The sequence below is a fragment of the Alligator mississippiensis genome, chromosome 2, assembly GCF_030867095.1.
Source record: "Alligator mississippiensis isolate rAllMis1 chromosome 2, rAllMis1, whole genome shotgun sequence".
Classification (NCBI taxonomy): domain Eukaryota; kingdom Metazoa; phylum Chordata; order Crocodylia; family Alligatoridae; genus Alligator; species Alligator mississippiensis.
This window is the reverse complement of record NC_081825.1, coordinates 197,525,593-197,544,603: the sequence shown is the minus strand read 5'-3', so window position 1 is coordinate 197,544,603 and position 19,011 is coordinate 197,525,593. Positions and strand designations below refer to the sequence as shown.

At 43.9% G+C, this 19,011-nt stretch overlaps 1 protein-coding gene across 3 annotated transcripts in view; it reads left to right on the top strand.

Moving 5' to 3' along the window:
• NRIP3 (nuclear receptor interacting protein 3) overlaps positions 1 to 18,220 on the top strand; it is a 43,408-nt gene extending 25,188 nt beyond the window's left edge. The window contains exons 2-7 of one of the 3 annotated variants that reach the window (XM_019477211.2): positions 3,478 to 3,645; positions 4,470 to 4,552; positions 9,876 to 10,015; positions 11,532 to 11,584; positions 11,667 to 11,764; positions 15,525 to 18,220. In XM_019477211.2, coding sequence (XP_019332756.1) covers positions 3,478 to 3,645; positions 4,470 to 4,552; positions 9,876 to 10,015; positions 11,532 to 11,584; positions 11,667 to 11,764; positions 15,525 to 15,540 — 558 coding nt within the window. In that variant the 3' untranslated portion in view covers positions 15,541 to 18,220. Of the gene's footprint in view, positions 1 to 3,477; positions 3,658 to 4,469; positions 4,553 to 9,875; positions 10,016 to 11,531; positions 11,585 to 11,666; positions 11,765 to 15,524 lie in introns of all 3 variants that reach the window. The other 2 variants (XM_006268221.4, XM_059722667.1) reach the window with 2 other exon arrangements.
• The last annotated feature ends 791 nt before the right edge of the window (positions 18,221 to 19,011 follow it).

Genomic DNA, 19,011 nt, shown 5'->3' with positions numbered 1-19,011 from the left:
TTATATGTTTGACCTGGATGAACTGCCAGAGTTGTACTAAAAGGAGGACACTGCTGAGGATAACTCAGTGCTGGATAAGATCTTTCCTTCTTTTCATTCCTTAAATGGTCTGGCTGCCATTTCCATCAGGATTTTTGCAACTTCCCTAAATCGTTAATTTTATTTCCAATTCCTCTTTCCGTCATTTGAATCAATCCTGTGACTAATGCTCTTTGCTCTGTGTTCCCCAGGAAAGGCAAGGGGAATAAATGTTTAAACTAATAATAAGTTAGTAATAGCCTCTGACAAAATGATGCCAAAAGGAGCTTTTTTAATGTTGTTGTGTTAGATATTTTATACACTGGAGCATACAGTAAGCTCTGCTTGGCCCACTGAAGCTAGTATTAACCTCAGACTTCAGAAGAACTCACATCAATAAAAGATGGTTCCGTTAGCTCTTGCAACATAGTTCAGCACTAGCCATGTCTTTGTTCCTCTAGTGCTTGATTTCTACAAGAGATTCATGTGTCTGATACAGCTGCCAGTCAGGGAGATTAGTTTGCCAGACACATAATAGAAGCTTGTGTTTTTATTTTGAGATGCCCCAGGTTTGGGCTCTGATACTGATCTGCAATGAAGCTTGTAGTTAGATATGTTAGGTTGGGTGTCTGTCGAGGCTGCAGTGACAGAAGGGTTCCCTAGTGCTGGTAAGTGTATTTGGGACCTGAGATATGGGAAAGGCACTCAGATTGATTCCAAACTTTTAATGGGTTGAGCAGATCCTATTCCACCCTGCTCAACTCCTTGACAAACCACTTTTGTAGGAGGCCTCCCTCTTAGCCTTAAGACTAAGTCTCAACAAATGAATGGGAAGGAGGACCCCACCCACCTTTTGTGCTAATGGCTTTCAAGGAATTTGAGAAGCAGAGAAGAGGATTGCATTTAGCTACTTAGCCATCTTGTGCAGGCAGCTAAGAGATGAAATAAGATCTGACCTTTTGTAATTTATTTATAACGTTTCAGCACTAGTGATCTAGACTTGATGGGCGCATCTACACATGCATTAATGTGCTTTAATTAATGCATGTTAAATCTAGTACCTCCACTGTGAGGTACTAGGAAACTGTGTATTAGCCTGTCTTAATGCACATTAACTAAAGAGCACAGGGCAATTTTACACATTCTCTGGGAGTGGGTTAGGTGATACTTTAATTAGAATGGCTCTGAGAGCTGCTCTAATTAAAGTGCCACATCATCTCATGTATCAGTGTCCCCACACTTAAAAATGGCAGTGGGGGCTCTTGAACAAAAGCTCATTGAAAGACCGTGGTAATTACTTAATCAAGTCTACTCTGATGTGCTGTAATTACAGTGCATTGGAGCAGCCTCCGTGCTCATGTGCAGGCACCATAGTTTTTAAGTGACGCTTAATGTGCGTTAGCCTATTTCAATGAGCACTAACTAAGTAGCACTTTTTTAGTGACACTTTAATGTGCATTAAAATAGGCTAATGTGCATTAAAGCGCAAGTGCAGACACACCAGCTGTGAGCTGATGTCCTGAAGGTGATTGGCTCCCTATTCTGGCACCTGTAGCATAAACTATCTAATGCCTCATTTTTAATTTTTTTTACTGACTCAAGTGAAAATTCAATTCTCATAAAAATTAAGCATTTCAACTTTAGCAAAAGTCAAATAAGAAGTCATGTAGACTGCAGTGAACCACTTCTCTCTGCCTGTGTGAGGAATAGCACATTCTTCTCTTCTGCTTCCATTATTATAAAAAAAAAAATGTTTTGCCTTCATTGTGATCATTGTGGCAGTTCTGTACCTAACACTTCTGGCTTCAGTGAAAGAAGACTGGCTTCTTAATTGGTTTCTTCATGGCACACTGGAATATCTGTACAGTTAATAGGGAAATCAGCTCTGCCAGTTTTAGTCATGCTGAGTAATAAATTCCCCTGTAATTAGCCCTACAGATTATATTGAGAGTAAAGTAGATTTCAACACAAATAAGGGTGGCAGAATTAGCCCTATTCCTTTTCTGACTATAATGTAGGCTGAATAATTAGAATTCTAATCTTTCACTGTTACCAATTGTCTGTGGCAGAATCACATATGCTGTCTAATTATATAGTATATGCCATTATGACTGCCAATCAAACAGAACATCTGCAACAGATTATAATTATGAAATTTTATTTTACTTTGAAGTGACAATTTAACCTAAACTACACATACAAAAATAAGAAAGACTGGAGGAAGGAGGGAGATAACATATTTCAGTGATAACTGGTATTTACTGTGTCTATGGGATTCTGATCAGTCTAATGTAGTGTCAGTTCCACCATAAATGTTATGCCCATAACAGAATTTGAAATGGCAAGTGTTAGTTTATTTTAAGGAGACCATTTCCCCTCTGCCATGCCACATTAATTTCTTGCAGCTGCTGTTATCTGGTGTGCTGCAGAGAATACCTACCAGGTTTGAGACCCTGCTTGACAGCATGTATAGGCTGGCCCAAAACACTGCAAATTGAGATAGTCCAAGGTGAAGGGTGGTAGGTGCCCAAAACACCTGTTGAATTAAACAAAGGCTTTGTGAAGTCAGTGGACTATCACACTAAGAGAGGAAGGACGCTTGCTGCACAGGAAATAGAAAACTGTTTAAAGTTTGTGGGAGGCAAGGAACAGCACAAAGGGAGGAAGGAAGAATCAGAAGAAAGAGGCACAGGACATTGGGCTTAAGTAGACCAATAAAAATTGAAAAAAATGTGAAAAATGTGCCATGTGAAAAAAAAAATCCAGAAGGCTGCTATAACAGTACTACATATGTTGCATCTGTGACCTATACCAAACTTGAGATAAAGCATCTCTTTAATTCCAAAGGTCAAATAGTCTTCCATACATGAAATAAGGCAGTTAGTAAAAAAGGGATGAATTGGGTGCAGTTAAACTTCCAAACAGTTGCAGATTCGGATACTTTGGTTAGCAAACTGGGACAATTCCAGCTGAAAGATCACCTTAAGCCCTTTCTATTTTCCATTGAAGTCACCCTCTCCAGTTGGTTACCCTTTTGGAAGAGGAAACACTTCCCTCCAAATGCTGTCTGGATATCATTTCTTTCCCCAGCTAAACCATCCTATCTACTTCTGGTCTAGAACTTGCTACGGTATGTAATTGAAGTTTCTTACCATCGGCGTGAGGTTCTGGAGTAGCCTTCCAATAGAAGTAGTTTTAGACAGAGCTTGATATATTTATAAGAAAAAGGTTTAACACACATGATTGCCTATGATATCACTGGGCAGAGCGTGGTGACCCAGGAATTCCCTTCCAGTCTTTATCCTGGGCATTTGCTCTCTATGTGAATGACCATTTGTTTTGAAGGCTGCAAACCGCTGACCAATGGATGTATATATGTATATAAGCATGTACATAAGAAGCTTTGCAGTTTTCTGCTAGTAGATCTGTATTTTTCTCTCTTCATTTTTTGTTTTAAAGCAACCACATAACATTCTGCAAAGACGCTTAATGGAGACAAACTTATCCAAATTACGAAACTACCATGGCACATGGACTCCCAAGAATGACATTTCAGCACAGACCAATAAGCTGAATCAAGCCAAACCAGATACCCCAAAGAAAACAGAGGAAGAAGAACTTATATTGGTGAGCTGCCAGGTAATGCTTCCTTGTCTTTTCCTAAAGCCAATCCACTCTTGTAGCAAAGGCATAAAAGAAACCTGATGTTTCTTTCATAGGATATTATTTTTGAGAAGTGTCTGCTTTCCTTCAGACAAGGAAAAGGTCAATTTTAATGGCCCTATAAAAATGCAGTGTTGCTTGCCAGCTACTCCCTTAATGCAATGAATATAATAGAAATATAAAGACTACAGTAGTTTAAAACCCACAGCTGTTCTGAATGATGACCCAAATCTAAGTCTTTGTGGGCTTTGGAGTTCCAGTGTGTGCCCAGCTTATTCTTTTTTCCCCCATTGTCATGTTTTCTTCCCTTTGGCTACTGCATTTACAGCAGCAGTGGGCAACCTACTGCCTGTGGTCTGGATCTGTACTACAGAGACATTGCAGATCTGGGTTGTGGTGTTTAGGCTTCACCTGCATCACACCATGCCATGGCGGGCACTTCAACCATGCTGCCACAGCTGGGCAGTAGGGAGAAGCGGCAGTGGCAGCTGGGCTGTAGCACTGGCCTGCCTTCAGCCCAAAATGGATCTTTTTAGCCTGTCACTGGACAACTTTGCTGACCTGTCACTTAGAGGCAACTCTCCCTTTCTAGGCAGGAACAAGCGTATCTTGGTGGAAATGTCAGTGAAAACAGAAAGAGAACACTGGCCCTTCAGTAGCAAAGTAGCTGTTGTGCAAAGCAACTGTAGGAGGGCTATTAACATGGTACCCTAGCAAAGATGCTTCTAATACAGCATTTCTTTCTTATGTTTGGTTGCTCCTTTTCAAACTCTGCTTTCTTTTTGCAGTGTGCTGGAAAGGACTTGCGAGCTGTGGTTGACACCGGTTGTCAACATAATCTCATATCATCTGCTTGTTTGGATAGACTCGGGTAAATAATATCTGCTGCATTTGGATGGACATTTTTCTTTTCTTTTTTTTTCCCCCTCAAATGAATGGTTGGACGGAGTGTGTGCGCATGTGATGGGAAACAGCTGAACATATTTCACTGAGTTCCCTTGAGAGCTTTAGAGCAGAACCCATGGTCATGTAGGGAACAGCGACGTCACTAAGTGCAGTCATTCTCTCAAGAGGTCTGAGGCTTCAGCAAAAATAATTCTGAAAAAGAAAGTTATTTTAGGACACACTCAGGCCAACCTCATATTGAAATCTATTAAACAAGAAAATTACTTTTTTTAATAGGCTTATCAGAAACAGAAGTAAAAAGGAGTCACCCTACACAGAACTTAACATCCAAATAAGCCCCCAATAGACTCATTCATATTTTTTTTACTGTAGATGTTTGTCTTTGTTTTCATATGTTTGCAATTACATTTAAATGAAATCTCTCTTCATTTGTACGTTCTCAGTGGTGAAGGGAGCTTTGACACCCTATGGGGCCATGCTGTATAAAAGAAGTTAAAAATAATCTCCAATTAAGCACTCAACCCTCCAAATATCACTGCAGAGTATGCAAAGTGCTGACTATGTGAGCAATCCTCCTGACAGCAAAGGTAGATTACCCCAGCAGGAGGTAGTTGGAGTAGTAGGTACAGGCCAGTCCTGAGTATTTGTAGGCTTGTACTCTAATATGGTGATTAAGGGCCTGCTGTTACTCCCATTGACATCAATAACACATTTCTCCCCCTTAAGGAGAAACGAAGTGTATTTACATAAATGTTTGAGAACTGATTTAACCAGTGTGTATGGCAAAGCTCCCCCTGACTTCAGTGGAGCAGGAGAGTGGTTCATAATACTGCAAATGTCTGTTTGCAGTTTTTCTCTAGAAATATCAGTTTCAGCACCAGCTTTACAATGATTATGCAAACAATTACAGTTGCACCCCAAGTCCCATTACATGCCACTGGACAAATAATGCCTATTTTCTGTGAAGCCTGCAATTACTAATTTACATAATAGCCTTTAGTAGCTGCAAAGTAGCTGTACCTGCTACAAACTGCTAAGCAAATCAGGTGCCTTTGATGTTTACCAACCAAAATTGCATGGGTAGGGTCCGATCCTGTGAAGTATTGAACTCTCTGAAGAAGAAAGGAGCACTCTCAACTTCTTAGTTCCCGCTGAAGCCAGCACTGGTTGTGGGTGGTTGGCTTATCTCAGCAATGAGTCTGTACGCAATGGAACTTAATGTTTCCTGGTTTTCTTGTCCATGTCTTGATTCTTGTCCAGTTTTTGTTCCCCAGGCCCCTTCAAAAAACCCTTCACTTCAAAGAGATTGCTTAAAGAACAGACTTACATGCTGCTGTTTATCACGTGTACTGCAGTGTCCCTTGAGAGAGTAAATGGGCCCTGTTGTGCTAGACTCTGTGGCACATGATGAACAATAATCCCTGCCTGAACCACTGACAGGATAGAGAGTAGATAAAACTGTTAGACTATTATCATCTCCATTTTACAGGTGGGAAACTGAGGCACAGAGGAGTTGAAGGATGGGGCTGTGGTTATCTGGGGAGTTGGTGGAAAAGCTGGGAATTGGGCCTGAATTTGAGCTCCATGCTAGGGCCTGAACCAAAGGCTATTTCTTCTTTTTGTCAGCCTCTGGAGCCCATTTCAGTGCTGTTTTCCGAGACAAAAAAAAAGGTCAGGCTGTCATCCCAGGAGACCAACAGTGTGGTTTTTGGTTAAATTAAATCAGCCATTTGAACCCTTTTCTTTTGACCTTCCTGGAAGCTCCTGGGTTGCAACAAAGAGCAGCTATGCCTTTCACTCCAGAACAACATGCCTGGTACATGAATCAACGTGGAAGACTCACTAGTTTTTAAATACAGGCTTTGAATTCCATTGCAGCCATTGACATTGGATGGGAAGGAGGCCTAATAAGAGAAGTTTGCCACCTTTTTGTTGGCACAGGCAGGTCCTTACAGTACATTGTCTAGCATTACTGGGTCCCCACTGGAGGTATGGATCTCCTCCTTCTGCCAGGTAACTCCTTTACTGCTCCTGAGACTTCACCATTAGGATGTTGTTGGTGTACAGACTGACTTCTTTTTCTTTTTGTCATTCTTGCACACCTAGACTGTGTGCCAGTCTTATGTTTTTGGGAGGATAGCGATTAGAAGCCTGAGCTCAGTGCAGACAAACTCTGCAGGCATAGGGGTGATGGATCTTAGTGAGATGGCGCTGCAGAGAGAATGATAAGGGTGATACATCATCACTGTTTAAGCAGCTCTTATTACTGCGTAACTGTTGGGACAGTTTCCATTTTTCTTGCTTGGCTTGAAGGTGACATTCCACTTGATTACACATTGCTGAATCCAGCTCTTCAAGCAGCTGTCACCTGACATCCATCTTGCTCCTGGCTGCCTGGCACGCTCCATTCACATCTTTGCTTTTCTTGATGGAGTTCAGTTTTGACTTGCAAAATAAAAAAAAAAAAAAGCAATTCACAGCAGGCCAAAGTCCCCATGCTCTCCTCTCTCCTCCTCTGCCCTACATGAAAAGGACCATGTTCTGCCCTGGGAACCCTGCTGAAGTTAAGGGGAGGAAAAGGTCATCCAGATCTTCTAGGACCTGGTGCTAAAACAGGGATAAATTTGACACACTAGACCAGACCTTGGCTCCTGCTCTGCTCCCCATATGCTGTTCTAGGGAACATAAACCCATTGCATCTCTCCTGTAGATATAGACCCAGCATAACTACAGCCTTCCCCTTTTGTAAACCCCAAAGTAAAGGGCATTTCAGGGGCAGGAAGGAGAATATAGCGAGTGTGGCTAACCAGGGCTGCATTCCTCTTACTCTCTGCTGGTAGCTAGGTTCTGGAGTGTTATTTACAGCGACGCAGTTTAAAGTAGACTCAGTGGGCACACCTACACGAGACGTATACTGCAGTTACCTAATTAGCTCCTCAGTAAATGTCTTGATGTCTACATGTGTGACCCTATTAGGCTGCAAAAAACTAATAAACTCCACTGCAGGTTAGCTGTAAATACAAGTACCATCCTGCTGTGGAATTTGAGTGCAGCAACACAAGTATAGACACTGATGCAGCTGGGTGGGACACAAGGGTGCTTTAGTGAGGGGCTGCCTGCCAGCTAGCCCCACACAGAAGCACCTTTGTGCCCCAGCCAGCCCCTCTGCAGCATGCTGAGCTGGGCCAGAGCAGCCCCAGACTGGCAGGCTGATCCCCTGGGTCTCCTCCCAGCCATGGCTGCTCCAACCTAGCTCAACGTGCTGTGGTCCCAGCCACACACATAAATGTGGCATATTCAGCAATATACAATTAAGTTTATTCCTTTGCATTAATATGCAAGTGTAAATGAGCTTAGATGGTGCATCTAATACACATGCAGTTAATGTGAAGCAATAAACTCCGCAGCAGTTTGAGCCACAGTAAATTGCTCCCAGGAGCAGCATCTACACGTGTGCCTGGGACAGCAACAATTTGAGCCTGGGTGGAGCAAGCCCAGGCTAGCAGTGGGCCTGGCAGGGTCAGCCCACTGAGTCTACTGAATTCCTCTAAGTCAAGAATTTTTGTGGTTGATATCTTTTATTGAACCAACTTCATGATTGGGATAGACTTAGATGAGCTTTGGGATATCAGTGTACCCTTCTCCAGGTTTCACAGCTACAACATCACTCCCACACTACAGTGCTGACCAGGTGGTGATGAATCATTTGGTCCTAATTCAGCCAGGCAAGGTAATTATACACTGGAGAAGCATGGAGTTTCCCAACTCCTAGAAAAAAGAACTCTGCATCCACAGCCAAGATCATAGGGTAACTCTCAATGCATCAGTTTGCCTCAGATTTGACAAAAACTTTCTGTCTAGATTTTTACACTACACTTTTTAGTTAGTACCTGAATGCCGATACCTCGCACAAAGCATCCCAGGGGTGAACAAGTTGATGAAATGCCAATTAACACATAAGATTATACTTAATGATGGAACCTGGACAGTACTCTTCTTTGAAGGTAATTCTTTCACTGCTGAATGTGCTACATTCTCTACTGTTTCCTGCTGCAGCCAGGCAGAACATGTTTTCCATCAAGTGAGTATTAATGGGAAAAAAGTGTGTGTGTTATATTTTTATATATTTCTCTGGAGTGATTTTCAATTTAGATTGTGAGGTCATTATGCTATGGTGCTCAGCCATGCTCATTTGTTAGCAATAATGCTGGAACTCATTTGCTTCCTCTAAATAATGAAAGTAATTAATCAAAATGTTAGAAAGCAATGAAATCAGCTGAAGAGGTCTTGACCTTCCTTTCAGGTTAACTACTGTAATGGGAAGCTAAAGGAGAAGAGATTCTATTTTCCTATCTTGAATGTAAACACGAACAAGTGGAAAGACCAATAAAAATAATGAAAGTCAGCAGCATTTAAAAATTAAAACTCGTTGGTTCCATAGCTGAGCTGGACAGCATTTTGAAGGGCCAGGAAAATGGCTAATAAATCTAGTTTCCAAGTGCTTACTCCCAGTTGTTTCTTCACAGGAATATTACTCTTACAGTATGTAGAAAAGAATGGTAAAAGATAAGCTTTTCTCCAAGGAGAAATTATTGGTGTCCTTTAATTCCAGTTTACATTAAAACATGAATAAATTAGATTTAAATCATCTATAAACATTACCAGAATAGACTATGTAACATAGTCAGATAGGAGAAAGCACTGTGTGGCAGATACATACTTTACAACCTTTTTTTTTTCTCCAGGGGGTAGTTTATTTATATATCCCCACTTTCTGTGGTACTAACTGCAAATAAACATGCTTTGCTACTTGTAAGGTATCCAGGAGAAGTTAGGAGCCAAATGAAATCTGTAATGGTAGAGTTCAATTGATGGAATTCAGAGTGGAGTAGTAGCATGTACTTGCACTGGAACTAGATTTAGGTCATTTTTCCTAAATAACAGCCTCAGCAGAGCAGATATTTCTGTCCTGAGGAAACATAGAAAGAACTCCAAGAAACAGTTTCCAACAGAAAAAACAGCTTGGGGAGTACAGCCCAACATAATTGCTTCACATAGGGCTTGATCCTACTCCACTGAAGCCATTGGGACTTCTGTCATTAAATTAAATAGCATTTGGGTATTAGACATATACAAGATCATCATAGATAGGCTGATAAGAAAGCACTTCAGATAATATTAACTTAATAGAAGTGAACTAAAAATTCTTAGACTCTGGAGTACTTAATGTATTTGTATCCCACATGAATAAACCTCCATTGAATGTGAGAATTGTTTTCAATGTGTAGGATGAAGCAGCATATCAAAATGTACAATAATGAAGATGAGAAAATTTTGCTACCATGGAACGTAAGGGTGATTGGTCAGGTTGAACATTTAACAGTAACAATGGGAACCATCCATGTGGACTGTTTTGCAGTCGTCATAGGTAAGTTGTTTAGTATTTCATGTCCAGCATATCTAATGTAAGTCAGTCTAGTGAAGTGTGGTAACAGGTAGACAGTTTGTTAAATCATCAACAAATCTGAAAGGTTTGAGCATTTTAAACACAGAGGCCTTTAATATAAGAGTGGGGAAATTCATTTTTCCTACTATTGTTTCAAAGCGAATGTATTGCTAGGTCAGCAGTTCAACTCATCACTTTATCTGGGTACAGCCAAGGCACCAACATGTCAGATTTGATGTGCTGTCCCACCTATGATACTGCCTCACTCCTGATCTTGAGCAGTTCACAAAAATATAGGGTTCAGTAGAATCCTAGCCTGGATCCAGATGTGCAGGCACGTGTGGTTTGTGGCGCTGCAAAACTCTTTGCAGTGCCACAAAACACACAAGTTGCACATTAATCAGTTTGCAGTGCTGCTAATTTGTATTAGCAGTGCTGCACTAGGATTTTCCCGTAGCAAAAAAAAATCCTGGAAAAAAAGAAGTGCAACCATGCCAAAGTGGCAAGTGCTGGGATGAATGCCGAGATGGGGGAGTAGACTGCCCAGGGCTGGAGCCCCCGTGTTGAGGCACCTTGTGGCTGGCTGGGGCTCAGGGTGCCTCGAGGGGAGCAGGCAGCCCTGTCTCATGTAGCCATGCCCAGTATTTACTTCCAGGTGTATCATTATTTTAGAGCATAAAATTTACCATGTCTCCACTAACTTAAACCATCTTATATTTGTCTCAACAGATAGGAAACCAACCCCCCTCCTCCTCCTTCCCCCTGCAGCATGTGGGGCAGCAGGCCAATGGGTCCTGCTGCAAAGTACACGGGCAGGGGCATGCACTGCAGCACAAAGTAGCAGCACAGATTTGTGCCACTGCTATGTGAGGGCACACCCCTGCTGATCTGGACCTGGTCTTTGAGTCTCAGGGAGCTCATAGGTCATCTAGTCTGGTCCCCTGCACAAATGTAGGATTTGCTATACCTTAATCAATCCAGATGCCTGTCCAGCCTTTCCATGAAAACCACCAATGAAGGTGATTTCACAGCTTCTTGAGGAAGAGCATTTCCTTGTCTCACTGCTATTTCTACTCTTGCAATTAAAAGGTTTTTCCTCAAGTTTAACCTACATCTGCTCAGCAGCCGTTTAAAACAGTGGTCATGTCAGATTTCCATGGCATGTTCTATCCTTGGCTGTTCTGTCCAGTCTGCCAAGAAATACGTTGGGTTTTTTTGTGAGGGGGAGCGGAGGGAGGCAATGTGGGAATCTGTTCATCTGGTCTAAACTCAATTAACCCAATTTTACACCAGATGACAGACTCTGGTCTCCTGAAGGTCTGAATGATGACCCGGCATTGAAATCTATGCAGTCTATTACCAATCCATCTAGAATCATTCAGTCCCTCTAGAGACTGATCTGTACTTAGTTGAACACAATCCAATATCTGGCTAAGTTATTTGCTAACAACACAGTAGTCCACTATGAATTTTGAATCCAAATATTTATTTTTTACAGAAGACAATGAGAAAACCTTCTCCCTTGGGCTGCAGACTTTGAAATCTCTGAAGGTAGGAGTTTTCTGTATGAGCTGTCTTATCCTATTGCTGTTGTTGAAGGAGATGATCACAGCAGTTTTTATTATTCTTTCAGTGTGTCATAAATATGGAAAAGCATCATCTTGTACTGGGGAAGGCAGACAGGGAAGAAATCCCATTTGTTGATAATAATATCTCTGCAAATGGAGGAAAGTAAGTGTGTTGTTCTCAAATTGGTCTGAAATTGTGTGTGCGCTCATAGGCAGACCTTGCTAAAACAGTGATCAAACAGAAAGTCATAGAATCCCTGGGCCTGAACCAGAGCTCTTGGATAATAGAAGAAAATATTTTCATTGACATCAGGGAGCTTTGCAACAGGACTCCTGGATTGCTTTTTGGCAGATGCTGGCCATGTTTTTTCCTAGCAACCATCAAATGGTAGAAGGGACATTTTCAAAGAAAGGGGAGAGTTTTGACCCACTTGATCCTTTTGGAGATGAACGGAGCAGCAGTCTGGCTGACTCCTCCCACCCTGCTGCAAGAGTGCACCATAGAGCAGCAGTATTATGGGATACCCTTCAAAAGATTGGGGTTACCCCTTTTTCTTGTACCGACAGTACTGTTGCCCCTCTGACAACCATAGCTGATGTCTGGGTCCTGACATTTTAAAGAGAGATCAGTAATAGGGATTCTAGGTATGTTCTAACTGTAACTTGTTTTATGTATGTATAGATTAACTCATAAGACTACTGTCTCTGGTATGCTTGAGAGCAGCCTTTAGGGATACCTCCAGAGTGGCCTCTGTGCTGCATGTCTGGGTTTGGCACATGCAAGCTGAAACAGGTGGGCAGGACAGGTCTACTGGCATTCACCAGGGCCATGGTGTAGACCAGGGGTGGGGAAAATAGGGCCTGCAGGCCGGATTTGGCCCACAAGGCCATTCTATCCAGCCCGCGGGGCCCCTAAAAAATTTAGAAAATTAACATTTCTTTGCCCTTGGTTCCTGTCAAAAATGACAGGAACCAAGGGCAGTAGGACCCAGGGGAAGCCCCAGCAGGCTCCCACAACAGCAGGGCCTGCCTGGCCCTGCCCCCCCAGCTGGAAGCCCCAGTGGGGGCTTCTGGCCTGGGACCACATGGCTTCCCTGTGCCAGAACCGCAGGTAAGGAGGAAGAGGGGCGGGGAAGGGCAGGGAAGGGGCCTGGGAAAAAGTGGCCTGGGGAAAAGCTGAGTATGGGGGAGAGGTGGGGGGAAGCAGCCCCTCCCCCACCCCATGGCTGGCGCTCCCTGCTGCAGCCACTTACAGCCCGCCTGGGGTTGCCTGTGCCTGCTCCGGACAGCCCCGCACAGGCTGTGAGTGTATACAGTGCAGGGCATTGAGCACGGGGTGGGCAAGGGGCCACTTTTCCACTGCTGCGTTCAGCACCACCTTGTAACCCAGCCCCAATGCCAGCCTGGGCCCTGCACAGCTCTGGGCTCGCCTGTTGGGGCTGCCTGTGGTGACAGCAGCTGTGGTCCCCCTCCTGCCGCACCGGGCAGTGTTTGCCACCACCACCTGTGGGCTGCCCAGCATGCACTCCAGGCAGGCAGCAGCAGCCAACACTGCCCAGTGCAGCACATGGGGGGGCCTCAGTGGCTGCTGCTGCACACAGCCCAATGGGTGAGCTTGGAGCCGGCGCAGAGCCCAGGCTGGCAGCAGGGGCAGGTTACAAGCTGGTGCTGAGCACAGGGAAAAGTGGCCCCTCCCTCACTCACCCCATGGCCAGCATCCCGCACTGTAGCTGCTTGCTGTCCACGTGGGGCTGCCTGCTCCAGACAGCCCTGTGTGGGCTGCAAGCAACTGCAGCAGGGAGCGCTGGCCATGGGGTGGCCGAGGGGCCGCTTTTCCCCACGCTCAGCACCAGCTTCTTCCCTGCCAATGAGCAGGGGGTCAGGGCTGTGTGCTGTTTCCCGCCTGTACCACAGGGCTAGGGAGCACTTGGAGTGAGGGGGCGGGGAGCCAGCGGGAGAACGGGGCCCACACCGGTGTCCCAGGGCCAGTGCCGGCGGGGCCCAGAGCAGGGTGGCAGGAGCGCGGGGTCCCAGCTGGCAGGGGCTCTATGGAGCTGGGCCAGCTCCCCCCTCTCCCTGCTGGTGCAGCCCAGCCCAGCTCCACAGACCACTGTCAGCCTGCGCCCCGCTTTGGGCCCCACTGGTGCTGGCCCAGGGACATTGGTCCCAAGACATTAGGACATTGGTCCCAAGATGGTGACCAGGGGGTGGGGCACCTGTCAAGGGGTGGGGCGCCTATCAAGGGGTAGGGCTACCCATGCGGCCCTCAACAGCCTGCCAGAACTGGGTAAGCAGCCCTCTGCCCAAAATAATTGCCCGCCCCTGGTGTAGACATATTCTGTATGTAACTGTGTCACCTGCTAACCCAGGGGCAGGCAATTATTTTGGGCGGAGGGTCGCTTACTGAATTTTGGCAAGCCATTGAGTGCCGCATGACAGGCAGCCCAGGGCAGATAAATATTAATTTTCTAAATTTTTTAGGGGACCCGTGGGCCAGATAGAATGGCCTGGCAGGCTGCATCCAGCCTGCAGGCCGCATTTTGCCCACCCCTGTGCTAACCCCTGCCATGTTAGTACTACAGGTTTTTATAGATTTGTGCAGGTATTGCTCTGGTAGCCTATTATCATTGTGGCTCATTATTTGTTTACACCAGTGCCTCCCATCAGTTCAAGACCCTAGTAGGATTGGGATTGTACCATCTAAACACACTGGATCCTTTCTGAGTCATATGGGAAATAAATAGACCCTGGACTACTTTTGTTACTTTCATAAGGGAATGTATGGAATGTAGGTAGGCACATGGGCTGACAAATAGATTAAGGAGTCAGGCCACAAGTACAGCGGTCACCCTTGAAAGCCAGTACTTACCAGCAGCTGCCATGCAACACCCTTGCAGATGTCAAAATGACAGCCCACTCCAGGAAAAGGGAAATACTGAGGTTTCCCAGAACCAAGCGTGTGGTGACTGTTGGTACTTGCTGACTTCTGAATAGCAACATCTCTATCTGTAACATTTCTTAGAGATCCTTCATGACCATTCCTTGTTGACCAGCTTTTGGGTAGTAAAATCTGTGCCATGGTCCTTGACTCTCCACAGACTTCTGGAACAGGAAGTAGTCTACTTAGGAAGAATTTTTAGTTCACTTCAATTCTTCTATTTAGTTCACTTCTATTTCAGTATACTTTCCATTCTTTGTTGTAGCCACCTGAGTACAGTGCTAGGGAAAGAGGGATGCAGGGAGTAGCCTGGCCACCACTCAAGCTAGAAGCAATATATCTGCATTGTTATGACACTGGGTGCTTGGCATGAAGCAGAAGGTTAGTCAGTGTTATGAGAAACTTCAGGAATGAGGTTGTCAATGCAGGGCTGATTTTCCAAATGCAGAATAAAAGGCCCATTTCAGGGACTTTTTGAAGATACCAGGAAACAGCCCTGAAATTGGGGACTGTCCTTGAAAATATGAGATGATTGGTTGCATTACCATGTGTTTTACCAGGATGGTACCAGACAGACTGACTGGTACTACATCCCTTGCAAATTCAACCCTCCTGTTGATTGAAAGAAATTTATTAGCAGTGGCTTCGCTGAGGGTATATTCTGCTGCCTCATGCCATAGCTGGGCTAGGATGGAAACTGGAGGTTGGTAACATCATCAACCTGCAAGTGAAAATACAGTGTTCCTTTCCCATTTCCTTACAGGTAGATCTGTCTGTAACAAGTTAATGCTGTAGTCTACTAGAATAGGAAACTGTAGGAGGTGCTTCCACTGCTGAATAGTCACTTTTTACTGCCACATCTGAAGCCCAGACTTGCAATTTTCTTTTGTAACATTTACACCTTATAAATTGTAAGGTGTAATTGTAAGGAGATTGTAAGGTTCAATTTCTTATTGAACTAAATACCTTTCCTTTCCTGTTTCAGCACATCTGAGGCATGAAGAAAGACTGAAACCTCCCCTTCCCCTGACAGGAAACCCTAACATCAAAGAAAAACTGTGCAGCTTTTCTAGATGAAATAGCAACATAATACATTGGTAACACCTAAACTAGGCTTCATTTAAGTACACTTAATCTGTATAGCCAGTAACTTTTGAGATCTTGTCTTGTAGATCTATGTTTTTTGAGATACAAACGTGCTTTTTTCTGGACTTTCCTACTGTGCCCCACTTACTTTTGACTGGTAAGACAAACCTTATGAATTTATTCTAATGATGAGAAGAGTCATTTTTATAGAAGCCTCATATGAAATAATTTTCTTTCATGCTGAGTATAGGCTGCCAGAATTAGATTTTTTTTAACAATGATTTTTTCAGCTGTTAAGTATTTATATACAATAAATTGACATCACCAGGTTCAAACCAGGACACTAGTCATATTGAAATATCAACCTAAATCTTATACATTGGTCAAAGGTCATCCTAATAGTAGTTTCATAGTAGCTAGGGTCAGGAGGGACCTGAACAGATCATCTAGCCTGACCCCCTGCCACAGACAGGAATGAATGCTGGGTTCACAAGACCCCAGACAGGTGATCGTCCAACCTCCTCCTGAATTTGCCCAAGGTAGGGGCGAGGACCACTTCCCTGGGAAGTTGGTTCCAGATTTTGGCCACCCTAACTGTAAAATATTGCCTTCTGATCTCCAACCTAAACCTATTCTCCAGCAGCTTATGACCATTATTCCTCGTCACCCCAGGTGGTGCTGGGGAGAAAAGAGCTCTGCCTATTTGCTGTTGATCCCCCCTGATGAGCTTGTAGGCAGCCACCAGGTCCCCCCTCAGCCTCTTCTTGCTGAGGCTGAACAGGTTCAGGTCCTTCAGTCTCTCCTCGTAGGGCCTGTCCTGCTGCCCTCTCACCAAGCGGTGAGAGATATTATTACCCATAATATTGTTGCTATGTAATTAGGGATGCAACTGCTGAATCTATGAGAATAGTTATATAACTAGTTACTAATCACATTTGTCTTCGGAACTATCATTGTATTGCCAACCCTCAAGATTTTTGGTATTTTTCTTAAAGTCTACACTTCAGGAATGTGAAAAACAGCTCTTTCTTTTATCTCTATATATAAATATAGATGAAAGAGCTACATTTTTTTCCACATTCCTGAAGTCTAGACTTCAAAATCCATACCAAAAATAATGGGATTTGGCAACACTGTATTATATTCACTGATCAAGAATAGCAGTTCAGGAAAATTCACCACCAGGCTGAGTCCAAAAGGGAAAAAACAGGGACAGACTTTTACCATCCAAAGAGCAGCAGTGGTGTTTAGAGACTACTTGGCCAACTAGACTCAGCTGTGAACCAAACCCTGACTTTTCTCTCAGCACGGGGACTACTTCCTCAGCCTCTGCCAACACCACAGCTCAAAACCAACTACACCTGGAACAGCCAGAAAGCTAACTGACTAGGTTGGATTTGAACTCCTGAACTTAACCATCACTCCCTTCAATGCACTATTTTTATATCTATTTACAAATTCCTCAGGACCTCAAGTACAACACTAACCCTGATCCCCCTGCAATCACTTGAGAGTTTTCATGGGGACCAACATTTGGTTCTTCCTCACAAGCCTCTTTTAGAAACAATATTACTGCCTCACATACTGGCAGAACAAATTCATTGTACCGCTTGGGAGTCTGACATTTCACAAAAGCTGTTCTCCATGTTTCTAAAGGCCAATAGGAATTATTGACAATCACCAGCTGGGAGGCCAATTTCAAGTCTAAGAAATTTGAAAATCAGGCATGTAAGCTAGTATCCTTTCTACATTCTTGTACCTGATTATCCAGCCATCACGGCTAGCAACAAAGCCAGATTTTCACAGAGTCTCTCTGTCTTGCATCTTATGCTGTATAACCTTGAGTGCTAACCCTGCAGCAAAAGTGCTTTTAGGTCCTAAATTTAGCAGTGCACTTAAGCACATGTATTCCTCTTGAAATCAACAGGACTGCTTCTGTACTTAAAGATATGTATGTGCTTACATGTGCTGCTGGATTAGGGCTTCATTTGGTGAGATTCTGATAGGCTTAGCACCTATACCTTCCATTGAAGTTAATGGGCCTCAGGAATTGACTCAGTGGGAATTTTACCAATAATTCTCATTGACTTCAAAGGGAGATGTGGTCCAGAATATGGCCCACAGTGTGTGATCCTGGTTAAGGGCTCTTCCTGATTTTTTCTGATTTGTGTACAATAGGATTGATAGCTATATTTCATGGCTGTCAGGATTACAATTGCAGATCTAGACTTACCAAATGTGTGCCTGTATTTTAACAGCTTAGAGCTTTGTCTCTTGCAGTGGATTTGAAACACTCAGTTTTTATTATTGGATATTGCCATCAAGTTGGGAGTATCAGTGTTTTGGGATAGTTTCTATGGATCAGTTCTCTCCTGTAGACAGTATTTTATACAACACAGCTCTGTGTATATTCAGGGTGGACTGCACTGTGTAATCCTGCCAGTGTGTTGTAGAAATGTACTTCATTAAATACAAAATATATTTGATTAAATTTATATGCCCTGAGTTTGGTATTTTGGTACTTCTCTCTGTGCTTATTACTGTGCTGGATGTTCTATTAAAGTCTAAATAAAGGTTATCTCCTGTTACAATCTATTTGTTTAAGTTCCAAGTACTCTGGTGATATGTTTTTATAAACTTTGAATTTGCACCTATTGAGAACAGAGTTCTGTAACAGGCTATGTCCTCAGGCATGGTGATGGTGCCCCTTGTCAACCAAGTGGCTCCGGTTCCTCTGTTTCCTTAATCTCCCTCTGCTCTCTCGCTTGCCACATCTTGCTGGAATTATTTAGCTTGGGACAAGGGAGGTTGCCCAGGCCCCCAGGACTTCTGGTCCTGTGTTAGTCAGTGCGCTAGCAATGTTAGCCTTGTGGGTCAATTTCTTGGCCTCTGACCTCCCCTCTTACCAGGCCCATGCCTTGTAGGTGTTAACTGTTACAGTTCAATGGGCCCTGAGTCAATATATGTCCATCTTTGGCCTCTGTGTCTTTAAGCATCTCAGTAGGCTCTTGGCGCCAATCTAGTGTATGGTCCTCTCCAGCCTCTGTCTTGAAGAGCTCTAGTGGGCTCACAGACCCTGTTCAGCATGTGGCCCTCTTCAGCCTCTGTATCTCATGGGATAAAACAGTAGCTTGTGCCTGTCTGGACAGGCTCAAGCCTCCTTGTGGCTTCCTGGCACTACTAGAATCTCTGCCACCCCTTACTGGTCCCAATCAGTTCACCAGTATGGACCATAACTAAAAGGAAGCCCCCAAGCTTATAAATAAAACTACTAAGCTACATACTATAGCTGAACTCTTTACCAGCCATAAGGGTAGGCAGATCCCAGGCAGCCTTTCATCCATAGTCCCCTCAGTGCAGAGCTCTTTCCAAGACAGCCTGCAGGG